Source organism: Colletotrichum orchidophilum, assembly GCF_001831195.1.
Source record: "Colletotrichum orchidophilum strain IMI 309357 chromosome Unknown Scaffold_62.1, whole genome shotgun sequence".
Taxonomy (NCBI): Eukaryota; Fungi; Ascomycota; class Sordariomycetes; order Glomerellales; family Glomerellaceae; genus Colletotrichum; species Colletotrichum orchidophilum.
Genome location: NW_019173018.1, coordinates 193386 through 218598, shown reverse-complemented (window position 1 = coordinate 218598; position 25213 = coordinate 193386). Strand labels below are relative to the sequence as shown.

Below are 25213 nucleotides of genomic sequence, written 5' to 3'. Positions count from 1 at the left end.
GGAACTAAGGTACCGGTATCTCCGCACGCTCGTACCCCGGCTTCCTGCATCTCGGCTCGCCCAACGTGACTTGCCAATTGACCGCGAAGAAAAAGCTTTCATACGCTACGACCAGCTAGCTAGTCAGCTAGCCCGGCCCAACTTGTTTTGCTTCTCTCTTCTTCCCGGGGGCAGCACCAAGCAGCGGACAAGCGAGAGGATTCCACCACATGTTCGTCTGGGACTCTAGACGCTCCAGTAACATCATGCCGTCGCATCCAGTCCGTTGATCGACCCTTGCTACCGCTTCTTTCTGCCCTTGTCCCTTCTCTTCCCACGCAAGCGGCGTACGGTGTACCTCACCCCGACCTAGAGTGGAGCTGGTTCTCTGCACTCTGCGTCTGCATAGCGTAGCTTCTTTGGTCCGATGATCAGAATCGTCCCATTCTTGCTGCCATGTGCAAGTCTCTCTGCTCCTCCTGCATGAGGGGAGCACCATTGGGATATAAGCTCCCGCTTCATCCCACCTTCCCCTCTCACAGGCCTCGTTGTCCGACATCCCGTCATCATCCTCTGTTCTGGCCCACGGTGCTTTGCGCTTCAGTCCTCTGTTACCTTGCTTGGTCTACCTATACGATGCGCTCATCACTCCTCCCCATCGCCGTCGGAGCTCTGCTCGCCCCGGTCGCCTCTCTGGCCCAGTTTGTCGGCGGATCCGGTGGTAACACCACGGCTCCCACGTCAGGCCCCGACAAGGACGGCAAGTACTGGATCTCCAGCGGCCACATCAAGGCCTCCTTTATTCGCTACGGTGCCTCCGTTTCCAACCTGATCATCAACGACAAGTACGGTATCCCCCGCGACGTTGTCGCCGGCTGGGACAATGCCACCTACTACCAGACCGATCGCCAGCACCCCCATTTCGGCGGTATTCCTGGTCGCTACGCGAACCGTATCAAGAACGGCACCTTTGAGATTGATGGAAAGACCTACAAGACCGACCTCAACGACAACAATGGCCTCGACACGCTCCACGGAGGCTCTGACGGATGGGACTGGCGCAACTTCACCGTTGTCTCTCACACCAACAACAGCATCACCTTCTCCTTCACCGACCCTGACGGAAAGGAGGGTTTCCCCGGTGAAGTCGTATCGCTCATTACCTACACCATTGTCGGCTGGAACTGGGAGTTCAAGATGATCGCCGTCCCGACCACCAAGAAGACGCCAATCATGCTCAGCAGTCACACCTACTGGAACCTCGACGGCTTTTCCAACAACGAGACCAGCCTGGTTCTCAACCATACCCTTCACATGCCGTACAATGGTCAGAGAGTGGCCGTTGACAACATCCTGATTCCCACCGGCGAGATTCTCGCCAATGAGAAGGGCTCCGTCAACGACTTCTGGAGCGCGCCGAAGCAGATTGGTGCCGACTTCTCCAAGCCCGAGCTCAAGAACAACTGTGGTTTCAACTGCACTGGTTATGGTGAGTTTGCCATTTCTCGATGTAGACAGCATCCAAGACTAATCATTGATAGACAACTGCTGGATCGTGAACCGCGACGGCCTAGGCCCCTACAACTGGCGCACCGAGGGATATGTCGCTCGCATGCAGTCCGAGTGGTCCGGTATTCAGCTCGAAGTCTTCACCGATCAGGACGCCTTCCAGATGTACAGCTGCGGCCAGCAGAACGGCTCTGTGGCCCTCAAGAAGACCCAGGGCCTGTTCGATAACGCCAAGTTCCCTCGCACCATCCCCAAGTACGGCTGCGTCGTGCTCGAGGTCCAGGATTGGATCGACGGTATCAACAACCCCGCCTGGGGCCGCGGCAAGAAGCAAATCTTCGAGCCCGGCGGTGACCCATACGTCCTTCAGGCCAGCTACCGCTTCAGCATCAACTCCACTTCCAGTTCGTAGGAGGACCGGAAATGAATGATATGTTGGTACGCAAAGTGCTGAGAATGGGGAGGAATGCGGCATGAAGAAGCAGACAATCTAATCACCTCCACATATTTAATGATACCATGAAGAGAGGTTTGAGCATGAATGGCGGGTTATTCGTCTGGATCAATGAACTTTGTCGTAATCTGCCTGACTCATTTGACGACTGTGGTGGTGATGCCTGTATCCGCCGTGCCATCATTAATTACCTACACGCGTTACTGCCAAGCCCTGATTGCTACCCTCCATGCTATGTACAGGCTGCCGTCACCAAATCAACCCATCATCCTCAATACCACTCGTCACCTCCATACTCACCACCCAGTTTCCCCTCCCCCTCCAACCGTCCTAGCACCTCCTTGACACGCGCGACCATGGCCTTGCCGTACTCGGGCCCCAGAGGCGGCGCCGGCTTTCTCAAGTCATGCCTCAGCCAAGGTACCTTTCTCGACGGGGTACCTTGATCGTCGTCAACGACGGCTTTCTGAAGGAGCTCGACTGCCGCATCGTCGAACACGCTGCCGAGAACCACGGCGCGTGGGGGAGCGGCGTAGTTCCCGCTCCCGATTGTGCTCGTGTCCGGGTGCTGCGGTGGTGGAGTGGTTTTGGACGTCAGGAGGGCTGGTATGATGACGGCTCCCGAGGCGGCTGATGTGATGAAGTGGATGACTGGTCGGGTTTGCACGCGCGTCAGGACTCAAATAGGCATTACTTTTTTTTTTTCCTATACTTGCCCCAATTCCGTGTCTGGAATGTAATGTTCGCAGGGAATCAACGTTCGAGGGCAGTTCGTACTGCTCTCGGGCAAGAAACTCACCTTCATAATCCGGTTTCAGACCCTCAATGACACCGCGACCGATTTGTTCCGACTGGCCGCACAGAATGATGGGGATTGGGCCCGATATATTCTCGGGCGCAATCCCGCCTGCTTTGGGTTCGTTCTTGTTATCAAGCATCTCGCGTAGGGAAGGGTGGTGGTGCTGCTCTCCTGATTGGATACGGGCGTCTTGCGCTGCCTTGTGAGACCAGAGCTGCATAGCGAGGGAGCGGCTTTTTGAAGAGAGTTGGAAAAATGGGTGTAGATGGGCTTTAGTAAGTTGTTCCAGGTCCAATTAAGAGAGCTTCCCTTCCGCTTCCGTCTCGCGGCGATTCTTTGTCTCACGTCAGATTCGGGGTAGTCTGGTAGTCCGATCCTATTTGACCCTCGGGTCCGGATCCGGGCCAGCGAAAGCCGGTGTCATACAGCGTGTAGTACCCCTTTGAGTAGAGGTTCAGATGGTTCGAAAAAAAGAAAATCAAGAATTTCCTTTTGTTGTGACTACCTAGCTGGCTACAATCCACGGCGCACCGTTACTGTGTATCATGACCTCGATTTGAACTCATACCCACATGTCATTGTCTAGACTTTTCTTTTCTCAAGCGGTTACAAAATCGACAAGAGTGCCATGAGTACTAACGTGAAAGTTGCACTAATTCCTAATACCCATGATGTCGAATATGTACAATACTTGTATTGATATCGTGAGAAGGATAACCTACTTCGCTAAGAGACTTTTTTATAAAAAAAAAACAGCTCCAAAAACTGCGCCACTACAGTCCCTCAAATATTCTCTAATAACCAAAGACTTCGAAAGAGGGTCCTAGTTGGCAAGGCCGTTCTGCGCAAGGAAGTCCTGAATCTTGCCAGTGACCTCGACGTGAGAGTAGCTCTGTGATAATTGGGATTAGCAAAGTTTTCAACATCATGTTCAGTTTCCATCAATGGAGGAATACTAACAAATGCCAAGCCATGACCAGCGTCAGGGACGATATAAGCCTCAAAGGAGCTTGCGTTCTTGATAAGCGGAGAGACGCCGGCCGGGATCGAGGGCAACTCAGGGTTACCGGTTGCAAGACAATCACCGCCACAGAAGGGGATATCACGTTCTAAGAATCATTCGTCGTCAGCGCAAATCCAAGGGATATGAATGATCTTGACCGCTTAGACTTACCGCCCGTGATAACAAGAACAGGCTTCGTGAAGTTGCTCGTCGTGCTAGACTCACCGCCAATCGTGAGCAGCTCGCCGACAGTCACCGGCTGCCCAGTCTTGTACGCGGCCGTCAGGATAGCAGGGTCAAAGTTGTCCGGCGCGAAAAAGTTGACGTGCACGCCGCCCTTGTACGCCGGCGCCAGGTACCCGTCAACGTAGTCTTTCAGCGCGGGAACCTTGTTGGCCTGGATAAACGCGCCACCCAGCAAAAAGTCAGGGAGGAAGGTGGCGTTGGCGGAGAAGCCCGTCAGTACCAGGCCATCCGAGGCGTTCGGGTACATGGCGGACAGCGCGTACGAGTGCACCGAGCCAAAGGAGTGGCCGACGTGGACGATTTTCTCAAAGGTGCAGGGCACGCCCGGCACGGCGCCGGCGCGGAGCTTGTCAGTGAGGGCCTTGAGGGCGGCGAGCTCGAGGAAGCCCTGGATCTCGTTGACGGGCTCGCCGTGGGAGGACTGCGCGATGCCGAGGCGGTCCCAGGAGAAGGTCGAGTAGCCGTAGTCGTCGACGGCGGGGCCGACGTAGCTGTAATTGTAATTATTGAAGGGAAAGTCCCAGTAGCTCCTGTCGAAGCCGATGCCGTGAGTAAGAATCTGAAGGATGTGGCCGGGACCGTCATCCGGCTGGCAGTATGTTGAGGCGAGTTGGTATGTGCCTCCGACGGTGGCGTACTAGATGAGCATATGAATTAGCTACCGTATGTGCTTCTTTTTGTTTTACGGCTTCTGAAGCAGCGAATGATAGAGTCCTTACATCTGTGAGGTGGATCGCTGAAAAGTTGTTGCCCTGCTGTGCCAGGCCTAGCATAATGTTTGTGACATCAATGTTTGTCTTTGGCGTTGAGACATTGAAGACGCCGTTGCGGGATGTGATCGAAACTTCAACAGTGAGATTCTGGCACGACCGGGCCGCGGCCAGGGCCGCAAAAGCAACCGGGAGCGTAGCTGAAATTAGATTGACCATTTCGGCTTTTGATGATTATACCAATGCTGTGTGGTTGTAAATCAAGGAGATTGATACAGTTGTGTCGTGCTGGTTTGTGTCCAACAGTCAAAGAAGAAAATGATCACCCCGGGCTGTCATCTTTATACACTGGCAAACTGAAAGAATCAAACGCCATCTTTCCGGCATCCCATCCGCAATGGGTTCGTGATTGTATGCGTGGGAAATCCTCATTTGCTTGCCCGCATGCTCACCCAGCAAGGTAGCCTCAACCATGACCTGCCGTCCACCTGCAGCCATGATGTCAGCAAAGTAATTGTAATTCTCGTCCAGAAAACCACTAGCGGCTCATAAACGCATCACAAAGTGGCGTTCAGAGAAGCATAGCCGCCCAAGTAAAAGCCTACCGAAGCCAGCACACGCCAGTTCGCACGAGATCCCGATCTTCCAGTCTTCTTTGGAGCCTTCCTTGCCGTCCCCCCGCCGCCGGACTAGGTCCGGCCTAGTCCGGCGGCGAGACTAAGGCAATAAGTGAATAGTGCGATGCGCATATGTACAGTACCCTTTCTCTCCGGAGTAACGGAGTTCGTGCGTCCCAGGGCCGGAGTCGAGTCCGGCTCACCGCTAGGCCCCATGCAATGTTCCGTAAGGGGTAGAGCGAGCCAGAAAGACCTGCAGTGAAGTCTTCGATTGCCCCCAATTATGTTTGCCGCCGATCTCAATCGAGTTGTTGGAGCGGAGTTGCGCAGTAAGTGCAGGCACGGATACTTCAATGAGAGAGAGAGGAAGAGAAAGCCCAGTCCCAACTCGTCCACCTTGGTCTTAGCGGCAGCCCCAACCGAACGCCATCGATGTCAGGACATTGCGACCCCCCCCCAATGTTTGCCCGCCGTTCTCCACATGAGCTTACGCTAAACAACAAACAACGGCAAGGGTGAGGCAGAAGCTCATGCGAAAGCTTCAGTCATCAGTCAACCAGGTCTTCTCGAAGCAAGTATTTGTCAACCACGGGCTTGATGGGAAAATACTTTGTCGGAATCGAAATGGTGTTTTGCCTGATGCCCACCATCCACGTTGTCCACCGCCTTTACCTCCCAGCCTCTTCCCCATCTCGGTCAAAGAAGCACGATGGCAAGCGCCCATGCAAGTATTTGGAAACCGTAGTGCCGAACTTTTCCACTCCAAGTCGATCCCGCAGCCACCGAGCGATTCAGCTTCTTGGGGCGGAAACGGCTGCTAGGAGAATGGCACACCCGAGGTGGTAGGACAGAATCAGAAATCCCATCGAAATGGAATAGGATGTGATGACCCATCACCGCGACGTGACGACATCGAAGAAAGTGATTAGTCCAGAGATGCGTCCTCTCATATTCGCAATCTTGCCACGGCTGATTCAGCGCTCGGCTCGGATCCAATCTCACAGTTGAGGTCGCCGCTTGCGGACGTATAGACGAATAAGAGTCTGGCTTGCCATCCGAGAGAGCTCCGAGACATGCATCATTTGCGTACAGTGACGGCTGCCAATGGCTGCTTACTCACAATTTTCTCACTCACTTTCTTGCCGAGAAGACTAACCGTGAAAATCTGTTGTGCTGTAAGAAACGATTTGTACTTGGCGACGTTCAGTAATCTCCTGTTTGGGGATCAGATCCTTGACCGAATCTTTCCCGCCGTCTGCCTCCCAAGCCGCTAGGGGAAGATATCCTTCCGTCATTTCTCCCTGATCTGTAGGCTCGGTCTTACTGCATCCTCGCGGCCCTGGCTCATTTGGCCGCCCTTTTTTTGTCCCCTGAAAGATACTACTATGCAGACCGACCGCCCTTTCCTATCCATGCTGTCTGCGTAACGCCATGCTAATAAAAATACACCACAGACTTGTGAGTCGGTTTCTCTTTCCGGTGCTCGGTGACTGAAACGTTGCCCGATGCCTACTTGGGTTCCGACGTGTCCAGCTTATCGTAAGCTGCCTGCATAGCCCTCAGTTCGATTTCGTCGCCTTCCAGGGCTGCCACCCAGTCTCGAACTTGGATCCCTTTGCCCTTTTCTTTATCCTCGCGCCAATTGCCGAGTCGTGCGCGTCCCTCGACGGTAAGCGCGTGGTTGGCAGGTGCCGGAGGACCCGAGGCGGCTGCGGCACCCGCTTTTCCGGGCGTACCAAGTCTCGGCGTGCTGGCACCGCTGGCACCGCCAGTCATCCATGAGTAAGATTTACCGCCTTTCTTCTTTCCGAAAAGCGATCCTGTCTTGGGCATACCGACGAACATGCTACTCGTGATGTTCTGATTGGCATGGCTGCTAGCCTCTGCCTTCTTCACAGCATCGAGTTTCTTCTGCTCCTTCTTCGAGATGGCCTTCTCCGAATCCGGCGCCGAACCGCCAGGAGTACCAGGCGCGACAGAGCCCGCACGGGATGGCGCCGATGCGACCTCTGCGGTTCCATCCTTCCGGGCGTTGCGCTTCCGTAGTCTTCTCTCCTCCCAGTCTCGCTCGGCCTTGCCCACTTCGCGGACTGTGTGACTCATGGTATTCGTAGCAGAGACCTTTTGAACCTTGCTCGCCTGGCTGGAACTGGCATCTTCGAGAGGACCTGAGTGAGAGTCAGCATGGTATTTTGAGTCGGATCATGTGTACACAGACGTTTCTGAGCGCTTGGGCGAGGACTGGCGCCATTCTCAGTCCCTGTCTGCTGCGTTCCATCCTCTGTCTGCGTCTCCGCGGCGCTTTTCAGCGGTGCCGCAGCTATCTGCCATTCCTCAGGGACCTCGCCATGCGACGAAGTCTGGCGATTTTTTGCGATTCGGTGAGAGTCCTCCATTAGTGTTCTGAGCCGTTGCTTAGTAGCCAGTGAAAGCAGTGCCAACTGGTCGACCAAGAAAGCCTCTTGAGGTATCCAGGTTCCCACCGTCGTCACCAAGGTCGAGTCCGGTCCTTTCTTCGTGGTAACCGTCACATTAGGCGCGGGAAACTCTTCAGGCAGACGCATCCTTCCCATGGGCTGATTGCTATTTTTGATCTCGAGGTTGAGCGACAAGCCTTGGTCTCTCGCAAACTTTTCGGCTTTTCGATAGACAACGGGAACTTGCAAGAAAGCATTGTTCAACTCTATAGTCCTGGTCTGAGCCAGCCGCTTTGCGGACTCCTGCCATGCCTTCTCCGCCGCTTGTGCTACCAACTGATTCTGAGTGTCGGTGCTGGCCGGCTGAGCAGGCTGGTTCGCTGGGCCCGCGCCGTAAAAGCTTCCCTTGCTGCCTTGGGGGTAGGGAGCGAAGCCTGTTCTCGATTCCGGGACGTACAGTTCGGACAGGAATTGCTCCTCAGCTCGTAGATCGATGCCCGTGCCTGCCAACGAGTCCGTGACGTCGTACTCGTACTCCTTCTGTGGTCGGTCGGGAGGTCTCGAGGGCGGACCCATCGCTCCTGGAGTCGAAGGCTGCTGCATGATGGGCGTGCCAGGTGTGTTAATGGTTCCGAGGGCCAGAGTTGCTGAGGTGTATTGCGGTAGAGTGGGCGGCGCTGGCGGCTGCGGTGTTGACACTGAAGGCGGAGGAGTGGGAGCTGATGGCAGAGCAAGAGACGGAGTCGTATTGCCGTTTGTGTATTGGTATGGTCCCGTGTAGGTCGGCGTCGCAGCTTGCTGCTGCTGCTGCTGCTGTTGAGCGCTCGGATAGATAGGAGATCCCGCGGACGTCGTGGCCGTGGAAGGAGTAGCCGGGGCGCCTGGGCTTGGTGCATAAGGCGAAGTAGAATACGGCGATTCGGGTTGGGGGGTTGCGCCAGGTGAAAGTCGGGGTCTTTTATTAGGCGGAGGCGCAAAGCCAGCTTGCGTCGCAGCAGGAGAGGGTGAGGGTTGAGGAGGCGAGAATGCCCTCTGTGGCATCTGAGGCTGAGGTTGCGCCATAGTCGCGGCTGTTATTACAAGCAATAGAGATATGTTGCGATCGAAACAAGAGGTTGGTCAGAAGCCGCTCTGGTGAAGCTCAGCAAGCCGGACAGCCTGAGCAATCCTCACGCGACTCTGCCCATCTGACGTGCCGGTCGGGTCGGCCAAAGGACAAAACTTGAAAAATGCGCGTCGGGATCGCAGGGATTTCGTTTCAGCGACAGCTTGATGTTGCGCGTGCGTGGTATTCTGTCGTGTTGGTCGTCTGATGATGATCGGAGTGACAGGTTTCTGAGCACCTATGTGGAAGCAAGAGCTGTCGCTAGAGAGAATTGAGGACCGCGTTCCTTTAAAGTCACGTGATGACGCAGCCTTCTCCCCAGCTAGGCGCGATATGGCCCGAGCGTCCAGGCTGAAGCTTGGTAATTGAGCCAGACAGCTGCCGCCAACTTTTACGCGACCCTTGTGGCAACTGCGCGTCGCTCTTCGACTTCCCGTTGCTTGCAACTTGACTCCTCTGCTCCAGCGTGTGGCAACACTGTCACCACCTCATCGACGACCCATCTCGCACAAACTCGTTTGCTACAGATGACCTAATCGGGCACTAACCGTCACCAATCGGTGCGATATTTGCGAATACAGACCGATCAACTGTTTGCGATTTGCGACACTTGCAACGATGGCGTCAAAGAGAAAGGCCTCGGCCATGGCTGCCACCGTCTCTGAAGAACCGGTCGACCCTGCCGACGAGCTCATGTTTCTCTGTCTCGGAGGCGGAAATGAAGTCGGCAGATCATGTCACATCATCCAATACAAGGGCAAGACGGTCATGGTACGAGCTGAAGCTCCCTTCGTCAATTGGGCAGGCAGATACTGACTAAGTGATGTTCCCATAGCTCGATGCAGGCCAACATCCAGCGTACGATGGCCTTGCGGCGCTGCCTTTCTTCGATGACTTCGATCTTAGTACGGTCGATGTACTCCTGATCAGCCAGTAAGCCCCCCTTCCCCTCCCATATGCTGTTGGATCACAGGGCAAGGCGGTGAACGAACTTGGAAACCAATACCTGGGATCATGTCCCTGGCTCAGGAACGGCGAGCGCCTCTCGGCGACTCTGAAACCTGATGGAGCCTCTTGCTACGCCTCTTATGCTATTTCATTCTTGTACACAGAAACAATACAAAGACTTCTTTCTTCCCACCTGCCTTGCCTTGCCGTCCTCGCTGTTGTGATAGCTCTTGGCGTTGTCGTCCTGGAGCATTTGGCGCTGAATGACACTTTGCTGTTGAACATGCTAATAAGTGGCAGTTTCCACGTCGATCATGCGGCTTCATTGCCATACGTCTTATCAAAGACTAACTTCAGAGGTCGGGTCTTCATGACCCATCCCACAAAGGCCATTTACAAGTGGCTCATTCAAGACAGCGTCCGTGTTGGAAATACATCGTCCAACCCGACATCACAGCCGGTCTACACGGAAGCAGACCATCTCAACACCTTTCCTCAAATCGAGGCCATCGATTACCACACAACACACACCATCTCCTCGATTCGCATTACGCCCTATCCTGCTGGCCATGTCCTCGGAGCGGCCATGTTCCTCATTGAGATTGCAGGTCTCAAAATCTTCTTTACTGGAGACTACTCCCGAGAGCAAGACAGACATCTGGTCTCCGCCGAGGTCCCCAAAGGCGTCAAAATCGACGTCCTCATCACGGAGTCGACCTACGGCATTGCCTCCCACGTGCCTCGTCTCGAGCGCGAGCAGGCCCTGATGAAGTCGATTACCAGTATCCTCAACCGCGGGGGCAGAGTCCTGATGCCCGTCTTCGCCCTCGGCAGAGCCCAGGAGCTTCTACTCATCCTGGACGAGTACTGGGGTAAACACACAGACTTCCAGCGGTTCCCAATCTACTACGCCAGCAACCTTGCCAGGAAGTGCATGGTCGTCTACCAGACCTACGTCGGCGCCATGAACGACAACATCAAGCGCCTCTTCCGCGAGCGTATGGCCGAAGCCGAGGCTTCTGGCGACGGCTCCGGCAAGGGCGGGCCCTGGGACTTCAAGTATATTCGCTCCCTCAAGAACCTCGACCGCTTTGACGACGTCGGTGGCTGCGTTATGCTGGCCAGCCCCGGTATGCTGCAGAACGGCGTGAGCAGAGAGCTGCTCGAGAGGTGGGCCCCCAACGACAAGAACGGTGTCATCATCACCGGTTACAGCGTCGAGGGTACCATGGCCAAGCAGATCATGCAGGAGCCCGACCAGATCCAGGCGGTCATGAGCCGGACGACGGCGGGTGCCCGACGCGGCCCCGGTGGAGAGAGCGAAAAGGTCTTTATTCCCCGTCGGTGCAGCGTTGCCGAGTACTCCTTTGCGGCTCACGTTGACGGCACGGAGAACCGCGAGTTCATCGAGGAAGTTGCGGCACCAGTCGTAGTGAGTGAACCCCCCCTTATCCCCCTTCCCGAACCAAGCCTCCGAGGCAACAACAAATGGACTAACATCCTCCAAGATCCTCGTCCACGGCGAACAACATAACATGATGCGACTCAAGTCCAAGCTCCTCTCACTCAACGCAAACAAAACGGCAAAAGTTAAGGTCTTTAGCCCAAAGAACTGCGAAGAGCTTCGCATCCCCTTCAAGCAGGACAAGACCGCCAAAGTCGTCGGCAAGCTCGCTACCATCCCACCTCCCACCTCCCTCTCAGACTCCTTCCCGCAGCAGCTCGTCACGGGCGTCCTCGTCCAAAACGACTTCAAGCTCTCCCTCATGGCGCCCGAGGACCTCCGCGAGTACGCCGGCCTCAACACCACCACCATCACCTGCAAGCAGCGCCTCCGCCTCACGGCCGCCGGCGTCGATCTCATCCGCTGGGGCCTCGAGGGCGTTTTTGGCAGCGTCGAGGAGCTCCCCGAGATGCGCAAGGGTCACCCGGCCCACCACGCTGGCAAGGTTGACGGCGCGGGTGCGGTCGCCAACGGCAATGGCAATGGCACAGAGAAGAGCGATGACGATCAGGAGATGCGCGAGGAGGCGGCGGACGAGGAGGTCGCCCGCCTCGTGGCCGCATACCTGGTCATGGGCTGCGTCGCCGTGCGGTACCGCAGCGACGGAGAGGTCGAGCTGGAGTGGGAGGGCAACATGCTCAACGATGGTATCGCCGACGCTGTCATGGCGTGCCTCTTCTCCATCGAAAGCAGTCCCGCAGCCGTAAAACGTAGGTTCCCCTCCATCCGCCCCAGGTTTCTATGAAAAAATAGATTCGCATTTCACTAACCTCGATCAATAGGCTCCGCGGCTTCCCACAGCCACGACCATGCTCCGAAAGACCTTCCAAAGAATCCACACGCAAGCGTTCCCGCCACAGAGCGCCTCGAGCGTTTCCTCATGTTCCTCGAGGCCCAGTTCGGCGCCGACAACGTCAACCCAGTCGCCGAGCCCCGTCTCCCGCCGCAGCCTGAGCACGTTGCCGCACCCACCAAGGCAATCAAGGCCGACGACGCGAGCGACGCGTCCATGGACGTATCCGACGACGAGGAGGGGGCAGAGCAGGAGAAGAAGCTGGAGGCGCGGCGCCGCGCAGAGATCGAGCGCCTGCTCAAGCTCGGCATCCCCGTGCCGGGCATCCGCATCAAGGTCGATAAGATGGAGGCTGTCGTGTGGTTGGAGGATCTCGAGGTTGAGTGCAGTCACAAGGCTTTTGCTGATCGCGTCAGACGCGTTTGCGAGCATGCCGCCGAGGTCACAGCTCCGCTGTGGGGTTAGACTCTACAAGGTTTTTTTTTCCTGTTGGATGCAAGGTTCTTTTCACGGCGTATTTACGCTGTCATGTAGTATAACCACACTCACAACAATTTGCAGGGGGGTCAGCAAGTTAAGATACTTAATGCTCTAGTGCATTGAGCTATGTTACAGAGGGACTAAGGTTACAATGAAAAACAAAATGCAGTAAATCACACTCTCGAGAAACTTCGAGCTGAAGCCTTTCAACCGAGGTACTCCTTCAGCTCCTCAGACTCTTCTAATGTCGTAGTGAAGGAGAATGGCTGGAAGGCCCAACCGGCAAACTCTGCGAACTTGGAGAAGGACTCGACCCAGGCCAAACGAAGGGAGTGCAACATGGCACTGGTACCTTCCATCATGACCAAGATGGCAATAGCTAGATGTGCTGTTAGTAGCTGTTATGAGGAGAGGGGATATGACAACCTACTGAGGAAGAACCACATGTAAAAGACCACAACGATAGCAATAGAGCCGAAGATACCAGAGAAACCCAGGGCGGGTCCAAGGGTCATGGACCAAAGCACAGAGCTGAGCTGCTGGTGAGCGAGTGACAAGGCCCAAAGACGGAGGTAAGAAGCTGTGTGGGAAACGCAGTTCAAGCAGAATTCTGTATTCATCGTTAGTATCATCATTCGTCTTCATTGCTGAATCTTGCATCTCTTACCGATGGTGTGGATGATCTGGTGGATCATGACTTCGCTGAACTCGAATTCCTCGTGCTCGCCGTCACCATGCAGGTCCTGGGTGATCATAGCAACGCCTTCGCCATCAGACTCAAAGCTGGGGCGGCCGTTGGCTCCGTGGTCCTCGTCATCGTCGCCGTCGAGTGCACTGACGCGGGAGCTCTCTCCAATGCCCCTATAACCCTTGGCGCGAGCGTGATTGTGCTCCCAGCGGAGCCAAAAAGGCTTCAGGAACAACAAGATCGGGACTTGAATGACAGCCAAGAGCAGGAGGAAGACCTGGACAGTGGCCTGTCCTGGATACAGCTGCGCTCCCTCTTCGAGCTTACCGGGCTGCAGGAACATGTAAATTAACATGTTCAATAGTCCAGGCGGGTTGCGAGGGTTCTGCGGGTCGCTCCAGTTGACCGACCACTTGTAGAGAATGCACATGACCAGGTATCCAAAGATGGATTGGAAGAAGATCATGCCAGGTACGAAGTTACCCCAGATGTCAACCGGCTTCTTGAAGTGCTTAGCGTTGACATAGGCGAAGATGAGGGAATAGGTCATGTGAGCCCAACCCAGAACGATACTCATCTTCATCTTGTAGCTGTTGCTGAAGAGAAGGTCGTTGTCTGTCTCATGCCATCTCCAGTCCAGACCGAAGGGGTAACGGTACCCGTGGTCATTGAGCTTACCAGTCAGGGTCTGAGGGGGCTTGTAGTCGTCGGGAACATCCCACTTCCAGGCACTGTCGAACAGCGTCAAGGACTTGGAGAAGACATCGTTGTAGATAAGACCGGTGAAAAGGGAAAAAAGACCCATGACCAAGGCAATGTATCTTCCGTAGTAGAGCATAGCGAACAACTCGAAAGTAACCTTCTTGAGAGGCTTTTCCCAGTAGATCATGGCGAGGGCGGCGGAGACCATGATGACGGCATGGCCAAAGTCACCGAACATGACAGCGAAGAGGAAGGGGAATGTAACAATGACGGGGAGTGCAGGGTTGACCTCCCGGTAGGTGGGAGTGCCGTACGCGTTAACAATCGTCTGGAATGCCTCGGTGAACTTGTTCGTCTTGATGTACGTGGGCGGAGTCTTATTGGTGCGGATCTCATTGATGATGGAGGGTACCGAGAGTCCTGCTTGGTTCGTCACGTTTTGCAACGTAGAACGAATCAATGGCAGATCATTCGTTGGGCACCAGCCCTCGGCAATGAGTGTCCGGCGAGCACGGTCGTACGAAAAGTTGTTGAGCGTGTTGTAGACGGCCTTCTCCTTCGTCACCAGGACCATCCAAGCAGACAAAGCCTGAGAAATTTGGGTAAGCTCGGCGTTCAGAGTCTGCTGAGTGTTGCGAAGAACGTTCTGAACGTCATTAAGGCGAGCGTTGACCTCGTGGATCTGGTCACGACGAAGGTCGCTGTTCTCGTCCACATTGTAAACCTCAGCACCCATGGACTCGGAGATCCTGCGAATCTTGGCGAGTATCTCCTTGCCGTGGGCGAAAATGACGAAAACGTTCTTGTTGATCTCCTCGTTGTTGGTGGGGTCGACGAGGGGTTCGGGGATCTCAGACTGGTTCATGTACAAGTTTCCACGCAGCGTTCTCCAGAGAATGCGTTCGAAGGAGGCAACACGGTCCCTATTGATAACACCAGCTACGAAGCCAATGTTCATGCCAGAGAAGGACCGCTCGACCTCGGGGGCAGAGTTGTGCTGCTCGACATCCTGGAGCAGGGGAGCGTCGTCGTTATCGGTAGAAGCGCGGATTTCCTCGACGCTGCCGTGGGCTCTGTCAAAGAAACCGCCAGCCTCGCGAAGAACCCAACGCCACTCGGTAAGCTCGACCTCGCGCTTCTTCAATGTCTCGTAGCTGTCGTTAAGCTGGAAGACGCGTTGCTCGAGGCTCTGGCTTCGCTCGGCGAGTTCGTCAATCTCGGAGGTCGACGGGTTGGCGAGTCTTTCGGCATCGACATCGAACTTTCTAAGAGGTATTCCAGCCTTCTCCATCTGGGCGTAGAAGTAACCTGCCACGATGTTAGTTTATCCGACCAAGGCTTTCATGACGCGCGATAGGGATGATGACGTACGCAGCTGGCGTTCGACATTGTCGAGCCTTCGAATCTCCTGAGTGAAGGTGCGCTGGAAAGCACTGACATCGCCATTGAGCTAAAATCAATACAACTCGTCAGTTCCAAAGTTCGTTTCGGCCATGGCGGTATAGAGAAGGGGGCTGGCAACGTACATCTCGGAACTGGAGAAGACCAAGCTCTCCAAGCGCCGTAACAACCTCACGACCGATTTCATTCGAAATGTACAGCTGCACCATACTCATGTTCGCCGAGCGAAACATGGTATCCTGTGCCGGAGCCATCTTGACGTATGGCGAGAGCTCCGAACCGTTCGAGGGGGTTGTTGATCAAGCTTGTCGATGAAAGGACTAAGCACGTAGCTGCTAAATTGATGTCGTTGCCTCCCAAACGAATGCACGATGGGGCTGAGCACGGTCCTCGGCTGGTTGGTTGTTCCGGTAAATTGGTGTGTCCTGCAAAGGTACCTCCCAATGTGGCGCGACCTAGAATTGGACTGTGGCGGTGCACTTCCCTCGCAAATATTTTTCGCGAAATATCCACAGCTGATTCTTCTCAGCTCTTTCTTCTACATTCACAACGATCTCAATGTACGAGACGCAGCAAGCAATACCTGCCACCAGGCCATTTTCCATTGAGAAACTGTACACCTGACGACGTATTACTACACTTAGCAACGGCTTCTGGACTCGGAGCTGCTATTGCCAGCCGCGCGAACTATTTCATGAGCTTCGAAAATGCTATCCAATCACTAACTATCAACTCGGCCTACTTTCCCAGGAGAACGAAACACATGTAGATGGCGCTTTCGAAGCTTTGTTGGCCGTCCGCAAGGACTCAAATGGTCACCAAAGTCAATATGACGCCTAGAGCAAACCCCAAATACCCTGCCAAGGGTTATTCTTGATCGTGTTACAAAGTCTTAGCCTTGCAATTAAGAACTTTGCGTCAAAATAGACGAGATACATCCCACGAAATCTTTCGTTCTTCATAGTAAACTCAACATCCGCCTATCGTAATGATACGGGTTGCGGCGTCCGCTAGAAATTCACCTCAAATACGGATATCAACGTTGTGTATATGCTCCGTCTGTTTAAATGCGCCGAGTCTCGTGTCTATTGCAAACTTGTGACAGTCAGGTTGTGGACAAGCAAATATTTTCAAGCATCGTCACGTTGGGATATTCCATTTGAGACGAAGATGTTTTTTTCATTCTAAGTGCTTGCTTAAGGTGCCCGCCACGTCGGCACAGGCGCCTCACCGCATCACAACTCTTTCTTCCCAGTCTCGGACCTACCAGTCGCGGTCTTGGACGCTGTCTTACTCGACGACGCAGGAACCTTGGCCGGCTTTTCTTTGCTCTCCTTAGCTGCGAAGACGAGTCCTATGACCGAGACAATCAGCTCGGTGAGGAGCGTAACTATGCCCGAACACGCCAACTGCCAGGAAGCGATGCTGACGCTGCCAATCGGGGCCTTGGGGAACGAGAGAATCCATTCGGCGTAATAGGGGAACCAGCCGTACGGCAACCAGAACATGGGCTCCTTGGAGAACCAAAACGGCAGGCCGTATTGAGGGACTTTGGTGAGGGCCCATCGGAAGCCGGTCAGGTAGGTGTCGAACTTGGATCTCGATGCTTCCTGCGTTTGCTCTGTATGGTGGGGAATGTAGGTGTCAGCGACGTTATTCCCATACAATCCGGCATTACACCGCAACGTAGTGTGTGTAACATACTACTCTTCTCTAGTTGCTCCAGCTGTTTGTCGTGGGTCCGACGGAGCTTCGCCCACTTGGCGAACTCATCCTGACTGCTGGTCGCATTCAGCTCCTTTCGCGTCTTGAGAAAGTCGGTTTGCAGCTTTCGATGCTGCGCTGCTGCCTTTGCGGTCGAGATGGGGAGGTAGTTGAGGGCGGTCCAAAGCTACTAGGTTGTTAGTCATGGGCGATCTTTCCGCGACCGGCTGCTCGAGGCGGAGGAGTCAAAGCGAGCAGACTGACCAGATTGTTGATGGCGGCAGCTCCGACAGTGTTGACCAGGTGGGAGAACACCTCAAGAACGAGGATGATGACGAGTAGAGAGGGCATGGTAGACACCCTTGGTAGATCACAGACTCGCAAGCGGTTGCGGTATCTATCGGCACATATTGTAATGGCGAGGCTGAAAGGTTGTCGTTGCGAGTGGTGTGTGACCGGGCCCGATTGTGCCCTTGGGTGAGCGGGAAAACGTGGTCCTATGTCATTGCCCCGCGAATTGCATCTTTAGCGGGGACCTTAGCCACTGTAAGCCACTGGCCGCCTCATCAATCAGCAAGAACCAATCACCTTCACCTCCTGCGTTTACATTCCATCCAAGCAAGACCTCAACGGCCTCAACGTCTGGATTAGAACCCGGGCCCATTGCTGTGGTCCGGTCTGCTATTCAAGATCTGCCATCAGACGACTATCGCCGACACGAGCGCTTTGTCGTGAGACTCATAGACATGCTCTAAGTCAAGCGGCCCCGTCCTACAATCCATCAATGCAGCAATGTCGAGAGCTCTAAACAAACATATCATCTCTGCTCTGAAGCAAGGCGACCATGAGAAAATATTCAACGACATTTCCGGGCTCTTGATGCAGTCGAAAGATGATGGTCTCTTCGAAATTGAAATCCTCGGCCAAGGTCATCCCATGGGGCTGGACGAGAACTTTCTGCGAGACGAAAATGCGGTTGCGATTCCCAAGCTACGCATTGTGCAGGCCTTTCTATTCGCCAGGCAAATCTTTCAGAAGCACTTGACCGATGGTTCTGTGGGACGTGATCAGTTGATGGCTGCAACAAGCGTTCTGCTTCTGATGGACCCTGAACACCTCTCAGCCGCCAACACCAGGAAGCGTCTTCTTTGTGACGCGATCTCTACGCGTGACACCGTAAAGACGTATTTAGCACGGGAGAAGTGGTTTGTGGATAGTCTTCTCACCAGCCGACTGCATCGACACACAAAGTCACCAACGTTGTGGAGCCACCGACGCTGGCTCTCGGAGAGATACCATGATGCCGGGCTTCCTGTTGTGGTCCAGCAGGACATCGAAACGGTCGTCATGATGGCTGGCGAGCGACATCCGCGTAACTATTATGCATGGACTCATGCACGCTGGTTGACAAAGACATACCTGGTTGTTCCAGAGCCCGACGTGCTTGTGCCACTAATCCAGAGTGTCAAAAAGTGGTCTTTTAGACATCAATCCGATATTTCTGGCTGGGCTTTCCTCGCTCATTTGTTGGATAGACTGGGGAAAGACGACAGAGAGACAGCCTCATTGGTTTTCAATGAGGCTCTGGGTCTGGCAGAATCTCTCCGGTGGTACAACGAGTCAGTCTGGTGGTTCCTACGCACCATTGCATCTTGGCCAGAACTGGGACAAATCGATAGGGATAATTTCGCGAGTGTTCAAGAAAGGCTGGTAGCGACCAGTGCCGAAGACTCTCACGAAGACATAGTGCTGAGAACAGCACGGGCATGGTGGGATGTGTACGGGACAAATGGCAAAGGAGCCTTTCCTGAAAACTTGTGAAAGTAATACTGGATAAAGGTGTAGACGAAGGAAAAAACCGATGACATCCTGTCGCGGGTGCTGACTGTACGAGTCCAAAATTAGACTTCTGGAGAAGGCACACACGCACACTCATGTTCGTCTCTGTCTCTGGAACGACGAATTTCCAGGTTGAGCCCTGAACTCACCCTGTCGTGGTGGGACGTGGTAGAGTTTGTTAGGAGAATAAGTATAAGCAGCGGCATTGCGCCTCGCGCGGATATAGATGACAGCAGATGAGATGCCTGGGTATTTCGTAGTAAATGACTGTTCGTATTCGATGACTAAACCTGTCGATTCTCCAAGGGCGTAAAGTGACCCGCCTCATCTTGTCTTTCAAATCCCAACAGCATATCCGTATTGCAATGCGTCTTCTAATTGCAACATTCCTAGAGCAACGAATCGACCTTCAGCCAGTAGCCACGCTGAGCTGGTCGGGACTGCATGATTAGTGGCTGAAAACCTTCGCGGCGGCGACCCCTGTCCATCACACCCATTTTCAGAAGCCCCTGTCCACCTGCCAGATCCGCATTAGCAGTTTGTCAAAGAAGATCAGAGGGCGAGAGCCAATTCGCCCTGACATGTTGATGGTCAACGCCTCCTGGGTATGCAGTGTCGGATACAGAAATTGGACTGTAACATCGATCACGATGATGCAAATTGTGTTCAACGATGATGATAAGGCCGTCGCCTGCAAACAGTACTGGCAAACATCAATATGATTTGGCGCCCGCGGAACATGCTGGCTCGCTAGGACCTGCAGCGAAGCGGTTGGGCTGATGCTCGTGCAGCGCTACAGTCGGGCCACCAAGCCGTCAGCCAAAAGTTTTGCTGAGGAAATTGAATTGGCATTGGCATATCTGATTTTTGAATTGCTGATGAGAATGGAGTTCTAGACTGTGTACGGTTGTCTTCTGATGGGTTGACGAAGGGAAGAGGCCCTGACCTACAACGACAGGGCCGGGTAATTAGTAGAGAATAAAGCTCAGGTGGCTCAAGGCAAATTGGACCCTGGGGCAGCCTGTGGCCCTTGAGGGTGATGATTTTCACAGCGAATTGAGCATCTGCCGCATGCATCTTTTCTTCGATCTGGCTCAGTCCTGTTGATCGATCATTTGCTGAACCATGGAAGGAGACCCTCTGATGTTGGGCCAGAGCTTTCCAAAGCTGCCGGGGACCCCAAAGGCAATGACCAATGCGGCTAGAGAAACTCGAGGGTCAAGATGAGGTTTGAAGGACGCCGGTAGAATGGTCGAGGTAGCCAGCCACTCGTGCCAGTTTACATAGTACACAGTACCTAGGTTAGCAGAGAGCGGCGAGCCGGGACAACCAGAGATAGGTAAGATTGCGGTACACTGCAACTTGGTGGCTCCAACCTCGACTTGCAGCATGGATCAGTTGAAGTACGTCCTGACCGTGGAAGATCGGATGTTCAAATGACAAGAGGAGCACGGGCCAGACCCAGCGCCCGCCAGTCCGTTTGATGGTTTGATTGACGTGGATGCGCGGTCGAGCAAGTGCTGTGCTCGAGTCCGGCGACAGACACATGTTTCCGGCCGAAGAATTGGTCTCGACACAGCGCCGGTAGTCGCATGCAGTCGTCATGGAGCAGCCGACAAAAGAAGCGGGAGTTGTGGCGTCGTTGGTTGTTGAACTTCCAAGTCCATGGACAAGCTGTGATATAGAGAGTCGGGAGAGCGTCGAAAGTGAGACAAGTGGCAAAGATGCCGTGGCCGATGGCGATGGCGATTGGTACGCAGGTGGACGGGTGGCGGGCCAATGTCCATCACATTTGGACTCGTCCCAAAAGGGCCGGTGGCCACCTTGGCTGCAAGGGAACGGCCTGGAGAGAAGCTGGAGAAGATGGCCCAAAGCAGCTACAAGGCGATATTAGAAGTGGAGACCTATCGAGATGCCCCTTGTTTTCGAGGCGCCAATGCCGCTAAGGCAAGTTAAGCGTCTTTCTTCGGTGGCTGCGGCTAGCAATTGACAGTTCGACTTTCGTCTCCCACCACACACGGTAACGGTCGACGGCCGAGGCTACCGTGAAGGAAAAAAAGGCATTTTACCACGAGGTCGTGGCTTGCTGAGGTGGAGATGGGACGCGATGCAAATGCAAACGGCGAAGCGATCGAGCTGCCGGTTGTTTTGTTCCGCCCAGAGTAGAGACCGATCCAGCCAACAAGTCTAGACATAAGCCCAAGGAGCTTGAGACAGAAGACAAGGACGCGAAGCCTGGAATATTGCAAGATTGGAGCACAGCAGCCGCATGCGTCGGCAGACAGGTCGGGACGGGGTGGGAAGATAAGGGACCACAAAAGCCAAGGCATCTTGGCATGGGCCGGCGGTCCATACTGGGTAAAGAAGCAACAAGCAAATAAAGAAGCTCTCATTGACAGCAGGTGGATGTTGTCCGTCGAGGTACCAGGTCCAGAGCCCCTGAGACTCGAGAGTGAGCGGACCCGAGAGAGAAAAGAATCGACAGCTGGGCTTGACGACGCGTGAAGCAGGGGCCCAATCAACGTCGCATGTTGATCTGAAGGGACGGCCGAATTGGCCAATGGAGGAGCCGCCGTTCATCCCAAGAGCGCACAGGGAAGAGACTTTGTTTCTCAGAATCTGGCAGGAAAGTTAAAAGGTGTTTCCCTTGTTTCTCAGGGATCCCTCCTTTTCGTCTCGCCAGGTACGGATATTTCCTGCCATTTCCCTCTGGGACAGAGCCACCTGCATAACGCCACGGACCATGTGGTCTCCACACAAGGCTTGGCCCAATCACCCAATGGAAGGAAAGGTACGGTACCACGTACCTACCTACCAACCTTAGCTAGGTAAGCTTACAAGTCAGGGGTGGCCTCGACCGTGGCATGGCTTTCCTTGATAAGACATGAACAGAAAGAAGAGGAAGGAGCGAGGGAGACAGGCGGCTGACAGAGAAAGACGGAACGACACAGCAAAAATGACCACCCGAAAAGCGTCCCGAAAAGATGGAGGCGCGCGAGGAACAACTGACCCGTCAGTCTGAGTCCTGACTCCTGACCCAATGGCAGCCGATGGCAACCAATCCAAAATCAAGCCAGAAACGCCGTTTTCCACCTGTGCAATTGCATGCATGTGCGCAGATCTGACTAGCTGCTGCCCATCCCAACTACCTAGAGTCTAGAGCAATCCACTTGGGGCATTGAGCCAGTCCAGCAGTGGAAGCCATCGTCCGCCAAGCAGAGACCTGGCGTGCCTGGCTCAAAGTACTCCCTCGGCCGTTTTGCTCTCTCAGGTACCTTGCTCAATCACATTTTGTGCCAATTCCTTTCACACGTCGAATCCCACCCCCAATGTGGGAAGAAATAAGCCATGTCTGACCTTTTTTCTGTGCACACTACGGATACACAGTACTCCGTAGCATCCTCCTCTTGCTGAGGTTGCTGTGAGGTACCCCTGTCAGCCCGCCTATCCGCTCATCACTATGTATCCATGCGGTTTACCTACCTTTACCCTGCACCTGCACTTCCTCACTTCCCAATTGTGACCCTGGACAAGCCCATCGTCGCTAGAGCCTTAGCTCGCCTGGGTCTGGCAAGTCAACCGGGGCTCCTCGCTCTCCGATTCGCAAATCTCCATATCTACTCCCCACGATCCCATCCTCGCCTCGTTCCCTCTCTTCCTCACCTCACATCATCACTTTACGTGACCTCACCGACCTCCACCCGATCCTCCTCCCCCTCCTCCTCTTCCTCCTCATCCTTCTCCCCAGGGCGCATTTCATCCTTTTTCTTGAGTTGCCTCCCCTTGCTCGCCTTTTTTTGTCCTTTGTCACAGATATAGGCATCAGAACCTCTCATCGCTTCTGCTAGTCCCTAATCCTTCAAGGGGCTCTTCACCCTTGCAGTCGTCTCATTGTCTTGCATCGTGTCTCTGGCACTCCTCGCCGGCGCCGCCCTCGATCATCCGCCCCTCAATTCCATTGTCTCACCCTTGGTTCGACCGGCCCGCATACAACCATTTCAGAGTCGTCAGCCAAGCATACGCTCAAAAGATTACGCATTCCTCTCGTAAACGACCTTCACGGTCTCCTGACGGCTCTCCGTCCGACTTATAGCAGCCTTTAATGCGCTCAACTTAATCCCTAATACCATAATTTGTCCGACATCGCGGAGTCTGGTACCCGCTTGCTTGCTCGAGCTTGCATTTGCCGAAGATCGACAGTAGCGAATCACTTTGCTTCCAAGTCATTTCGATTGTCAATCACCCATTATAAGCTACCGTCAGCTGTCACCAAGTCAAGCTCCTTTGAAGTTCCGCCTAGTCATCACTTGAAAACGTCTAAATTGCCCCCTTTACGTTTCAACTTTTTGCATCGACCATTCGCCATATCCGTACCGAGCGTCGCTTCGACTTGTCAGCCACAGTCAAAGCATCATGCGTTCTACCCTGGTCCTCGCCCAGCTTTCACTGTTTCTGACGTCTGTTCACGCATTCTTTCCCTGGGACGTATCTGAGCATTGTGCATTCGAAGGTGGCTGCAGTTCCACCAAGAGGGAGTTGAAGGATCAAGATGCCCTTGGATCTGATGCCGTTGATGCCATCAAGGCCATCAACTTCCCTGGCTTCCGTGTTGGCCCACAAATCACCAAGGAATCTCTGGTAAGTTGACTGATCTTTTGGATTTTACATGACAGGCTGCTTAGTCTCGCTCAAATCATGGACTTGGACCGCAAAGTTGGTACACCTTTACAAGTCTGGAGGTATTAACGAATCCTTTGTAGACTGAAGAACCCGAATCCGAACGAGTCGCCCGCGAGGTTCAAAGGCTTTCTCACAAGTATGCTAGATTCCAGTCGGCTGCTGTCCGACAGAGGGCATCGAAGTCTAAGAGACAAAGCCTGTATCGCATTGTTACAGCGGCAGACACCACCCTCAAGAACGCAGCCAGCGTTGCTCAGGATGGCACCGACTATTCCTATTTTGCCCAGGTCAAATTAGGTTCCAAGGAGAAGCCCCTATGGATGCTCATCGACACTGGAGCGGGTACTAGTTGGGTTATGGGCAGCTCCTGCACATCGTCGGCTTGCGAAAAGCACGGTTCGTACGGCCCTACCGACTCGGACACGTACAAACCGAACGGGGAGACATTTGCTGTCGCCTACGGATCGGGCTCAGTCAAAGGTGATAAGATCACCGATACCGTTTCTTTTGCGGGCATGAAATTCGACTTCGAATTCGGTGTGGCCAACGAGACCTCGGATGATTTCAACCACTTCCCTTTTGACGGCATTCTGGGACTTTCCATGGCAGGTGGAGAGACAGAGAATTTCATGCAAGTTGTCAAAAGTTCCGGCCAGCTCCCTGCCAACATCTTCTGTGTGTACCTCAACAGAGCGGCGGATGGACCCAACACGAGCGAGATCAGCTTCGGTACATGCAACCCCGAAAAATACACTGGCAACTTCACGTACACCGGAGTTGGGAACAACAATGGAGACTGGGCGATCCCTCTGGATGGCATCCAGTACGATGGTCAAAAGTCTGGCGCAGCTGGCAAGCTCGCTTATGTCGACACCGGTACCTCTTACGTCTTTGGACCCCAGGACGACGTTGCTGCTTTTCACAAGAACATTCCTGGATCTTCCTCAGCTGACGGTACAACGTACAAGGTGCCGTGTGACAGCAATAAGGATGTAACATACTCATTCTCTGGTGTCAGTTATGTTATCTCTGCCAAGGACTGGAGATCAAGCCCTGCCGCGGATGGCACCTGCACCAGCAACATCTACGGCCACGAGGTCGTTGCGGGAGCCTGGCTTTTGGGAGATGTCTTTCTCAAAAACGTCTATGCCGTATTTGACAAGGACCAGAAACGCATAGGTAATTCGTCATTGCCATTTCAGCTTCATTTAAATGGATGTTAACCATTGTCTTTGTAGGATTTGCAACCAGAGTTGACCCTCCACCAGTAACAACCACCGCAACCGCCTCGGCCACACCGGTGGTGGTTAACAACCCGGACCAAACTACTGTCGCGTCAGCCGCGCAGACGACTGGTCCCGCGCTTGGTCTCGGTGGGCACGAGACTGCCACAGGGAGCGCCGCCGCGCAGACGTCGCCGGCAGCTCAGTCAGGGGCTGCATCATACGCCTCCATCACTCACGTCAATGTGGCCGCCGCAGCATTTTTCTGCTTGTTCGTCATGTTGGAATTCTTCTGAGGAGTTTATGTTTTCAAGCGCCGCGATCTTGGGATTGCAGATATGGATGGGAAATTGGATGGTTACGTGCACATGATACCCCCTGGGAACCGACACAGACGGGCCCCTACAATTCG

The 25213-nt window shown here is 54.1% G+C and overlaps 10 protein-coding genes across 10 annotated transcripts; 4 read left to right on the top strand and 6 right to left on the bottom strand.

Moving 5' to 3' along the window:
- Nucleotides 1–435: 435 nt before the first annotated feature.
- CORC01_07682 (aldose 1-epimerase) lies at nt 436–1900 on the top strand (the record flags this gene model as incomplete). Its single annotated transcript, XM_022619317.1, has 2 exons — nt 436–1468; nt 1521–1900. The coding sequence occupies 2 exons, from the start codon at nt 436–438 to the stop codon at nt 1898–1900; spliced, it is 1413 nt and encodes a 470-aa protein (XP_022474229.1).
- Nucleotides 1901–2213: 313 nt separating this feature from the next.
- Nucleotides 2214–2961, bottom strand: CORC01_07681 (uncharacterized protein; the record flags this gene model as incomplete). The annotated part of the gene is made up of 2 exons (XM_022619316.1): nt 2214–2593; nt 2742–2961. 2 exons carry the CDS (start codon nt 2959–2961, stop codon nt 2214–2216), a joined length of 600 nt encoding a protein of 199 aa, XP_022474228.1.
- Nucleotides 2962–3564: 603 nt separating this feature from the next.
- On the bottom strand, nt 3565–4919 carry CORC01_07680 (uncharacterized protein; the record flags this gene model as incomplete). Its single annotated transcript, XM_022619315.1, has 4 exons — nt 3565–3633; nt 3702–3850; nt 3916–4627; nt 4710–4919. 4 exons carry the CDS (start codon nt 4917–4919, stop codon nt 3565–3567), a joined length of 1140 nt encoding a protein of 379 aa, XP_022474227.1.
- A 1907-nt stretch (nt 4920–6826) lies between these two features.
- On the bottom strand, nt 6827–8796 carry CORC01_07679 (uncharacterized protein; the record flags this gene model as incomplete). Its single annotated transcript, XM_022619314.1, has 2 exons — nt 6827–7485; nt 7536–8796. The coding sequence occupies 2 exons, from the start codon at nt 8794–8796 to the stop codon at nt 6827–6829; spliced, it is 1920 nt and encodes a 639-aa protein (XP_022474226.1).
- A 661-nt stretch (nt 8797–9457) lies between these two features.
- On the top strand, nt 9458–12549 carry CORC01_07678 (metallo-beta-lactamase superfamily protein; the record flags this gene model as incomplete). The annotated part of the gene is made up of 5 exons (XM_022619313.1): nt 9458–9610; nt 9675–9772; nt 10088–11219; nt 11296–12001; nt 12074–12549. The coding sequence occupies 5 exons, from the start codon at nt 9458–9460 to the stop codon at nt 12547–12549; spliced, it is 2565 nt and encodes an 854-aa protein (XP_022474225.1).
- Nucleotides 12550–12770: 221 nt separating this feature from the next.
- On the bottom strand, nt 12771–15609 carry CORC01_07677 (uncharacterized protein; the record flags this gene model as incomplete). The annotated part of the gene is made up of 5 exons (XM_022619312.1): nt 12771–12943; nt 12995–13174; nt 13232–15262; nt 15326–15404; nt 15481–15609. The coding sequence occupies 5 exons, from the start codon at nt 15607–15609 to the stop codon at nt 12771–12773; spliced, it is 2592 nt and encodes an 863-aa protein (XP_022474224.1).
- Nucleotides 15610–16590: 981 nt separating this feature from the next.
- On the bottom strand, nt 16591–17581 carry CORC01_07676 (CHD5 domain-containing protein; the record flags this gene model as incomplete). The annotated part of the gene is made up of 3 exons (XM_022619311.1): nt 16591–16976; nt 17060–17246; nt 17324–17581. Coding segments are annotated over 3 exons (831 nt in total), but the record flags the coding sequence as incomplete, so codon positions are not given.
- Nucleotides 17582–17851: 270 nt separating this feature from the next.
- Nucleotides 17852–18880, top strand: CORC01_07675 (uncharacterized protein; the record flags this gene model as incomplete). The annotated part of the gene is made up of 1 exon (XM_022619310.1): nt 17852–18880. The coding sequence occupies one exon, from the start codon at nt 17852–17854 to the stop codon at nt 18878–18880; it is 1029 nt and encodes a 342-aa protein (XP_022474222.1).
- Nucleotides 18881–20877: 1997 nt separating this feature from the next.
- Nucleotides 20878–21228, bottom strand: CORC01_07674 (uncharacterized protein; the record flags this gene model as incomplete). The annotated part of the gene is made up of 1 exon (XM_022619309.1): nt 20878–21228. The coding sequence occupies one exon, from the start codon at nt 21226–21228 to the stop codon at nt 20878–20880; it is 351 nt and encodes a 116-aa protein (XP_022474221.1).
- A 2083-nt stretch (nt 21229–23311) lies between these two features.
- Nucleotides 23312–25097, top strand: CORC01_07673 (eukaryotic aspartyl protease; the record flags this gene model as incomplete). The annotated part of the gene is made up of 3 exons (XM_022619308.1): nt 23312–23536; nt 23659–24757; nt 24817–25097. 3 exons carry the CDS (start codon nt 23312–23314, stop codon nt 25095–25097), a joined length of 1605 nt encoding a protein of 534 aa, XP_022474220.1.
- Between the last annotated feature and the right edge of the window lie 116 nt (nt 25098–25213).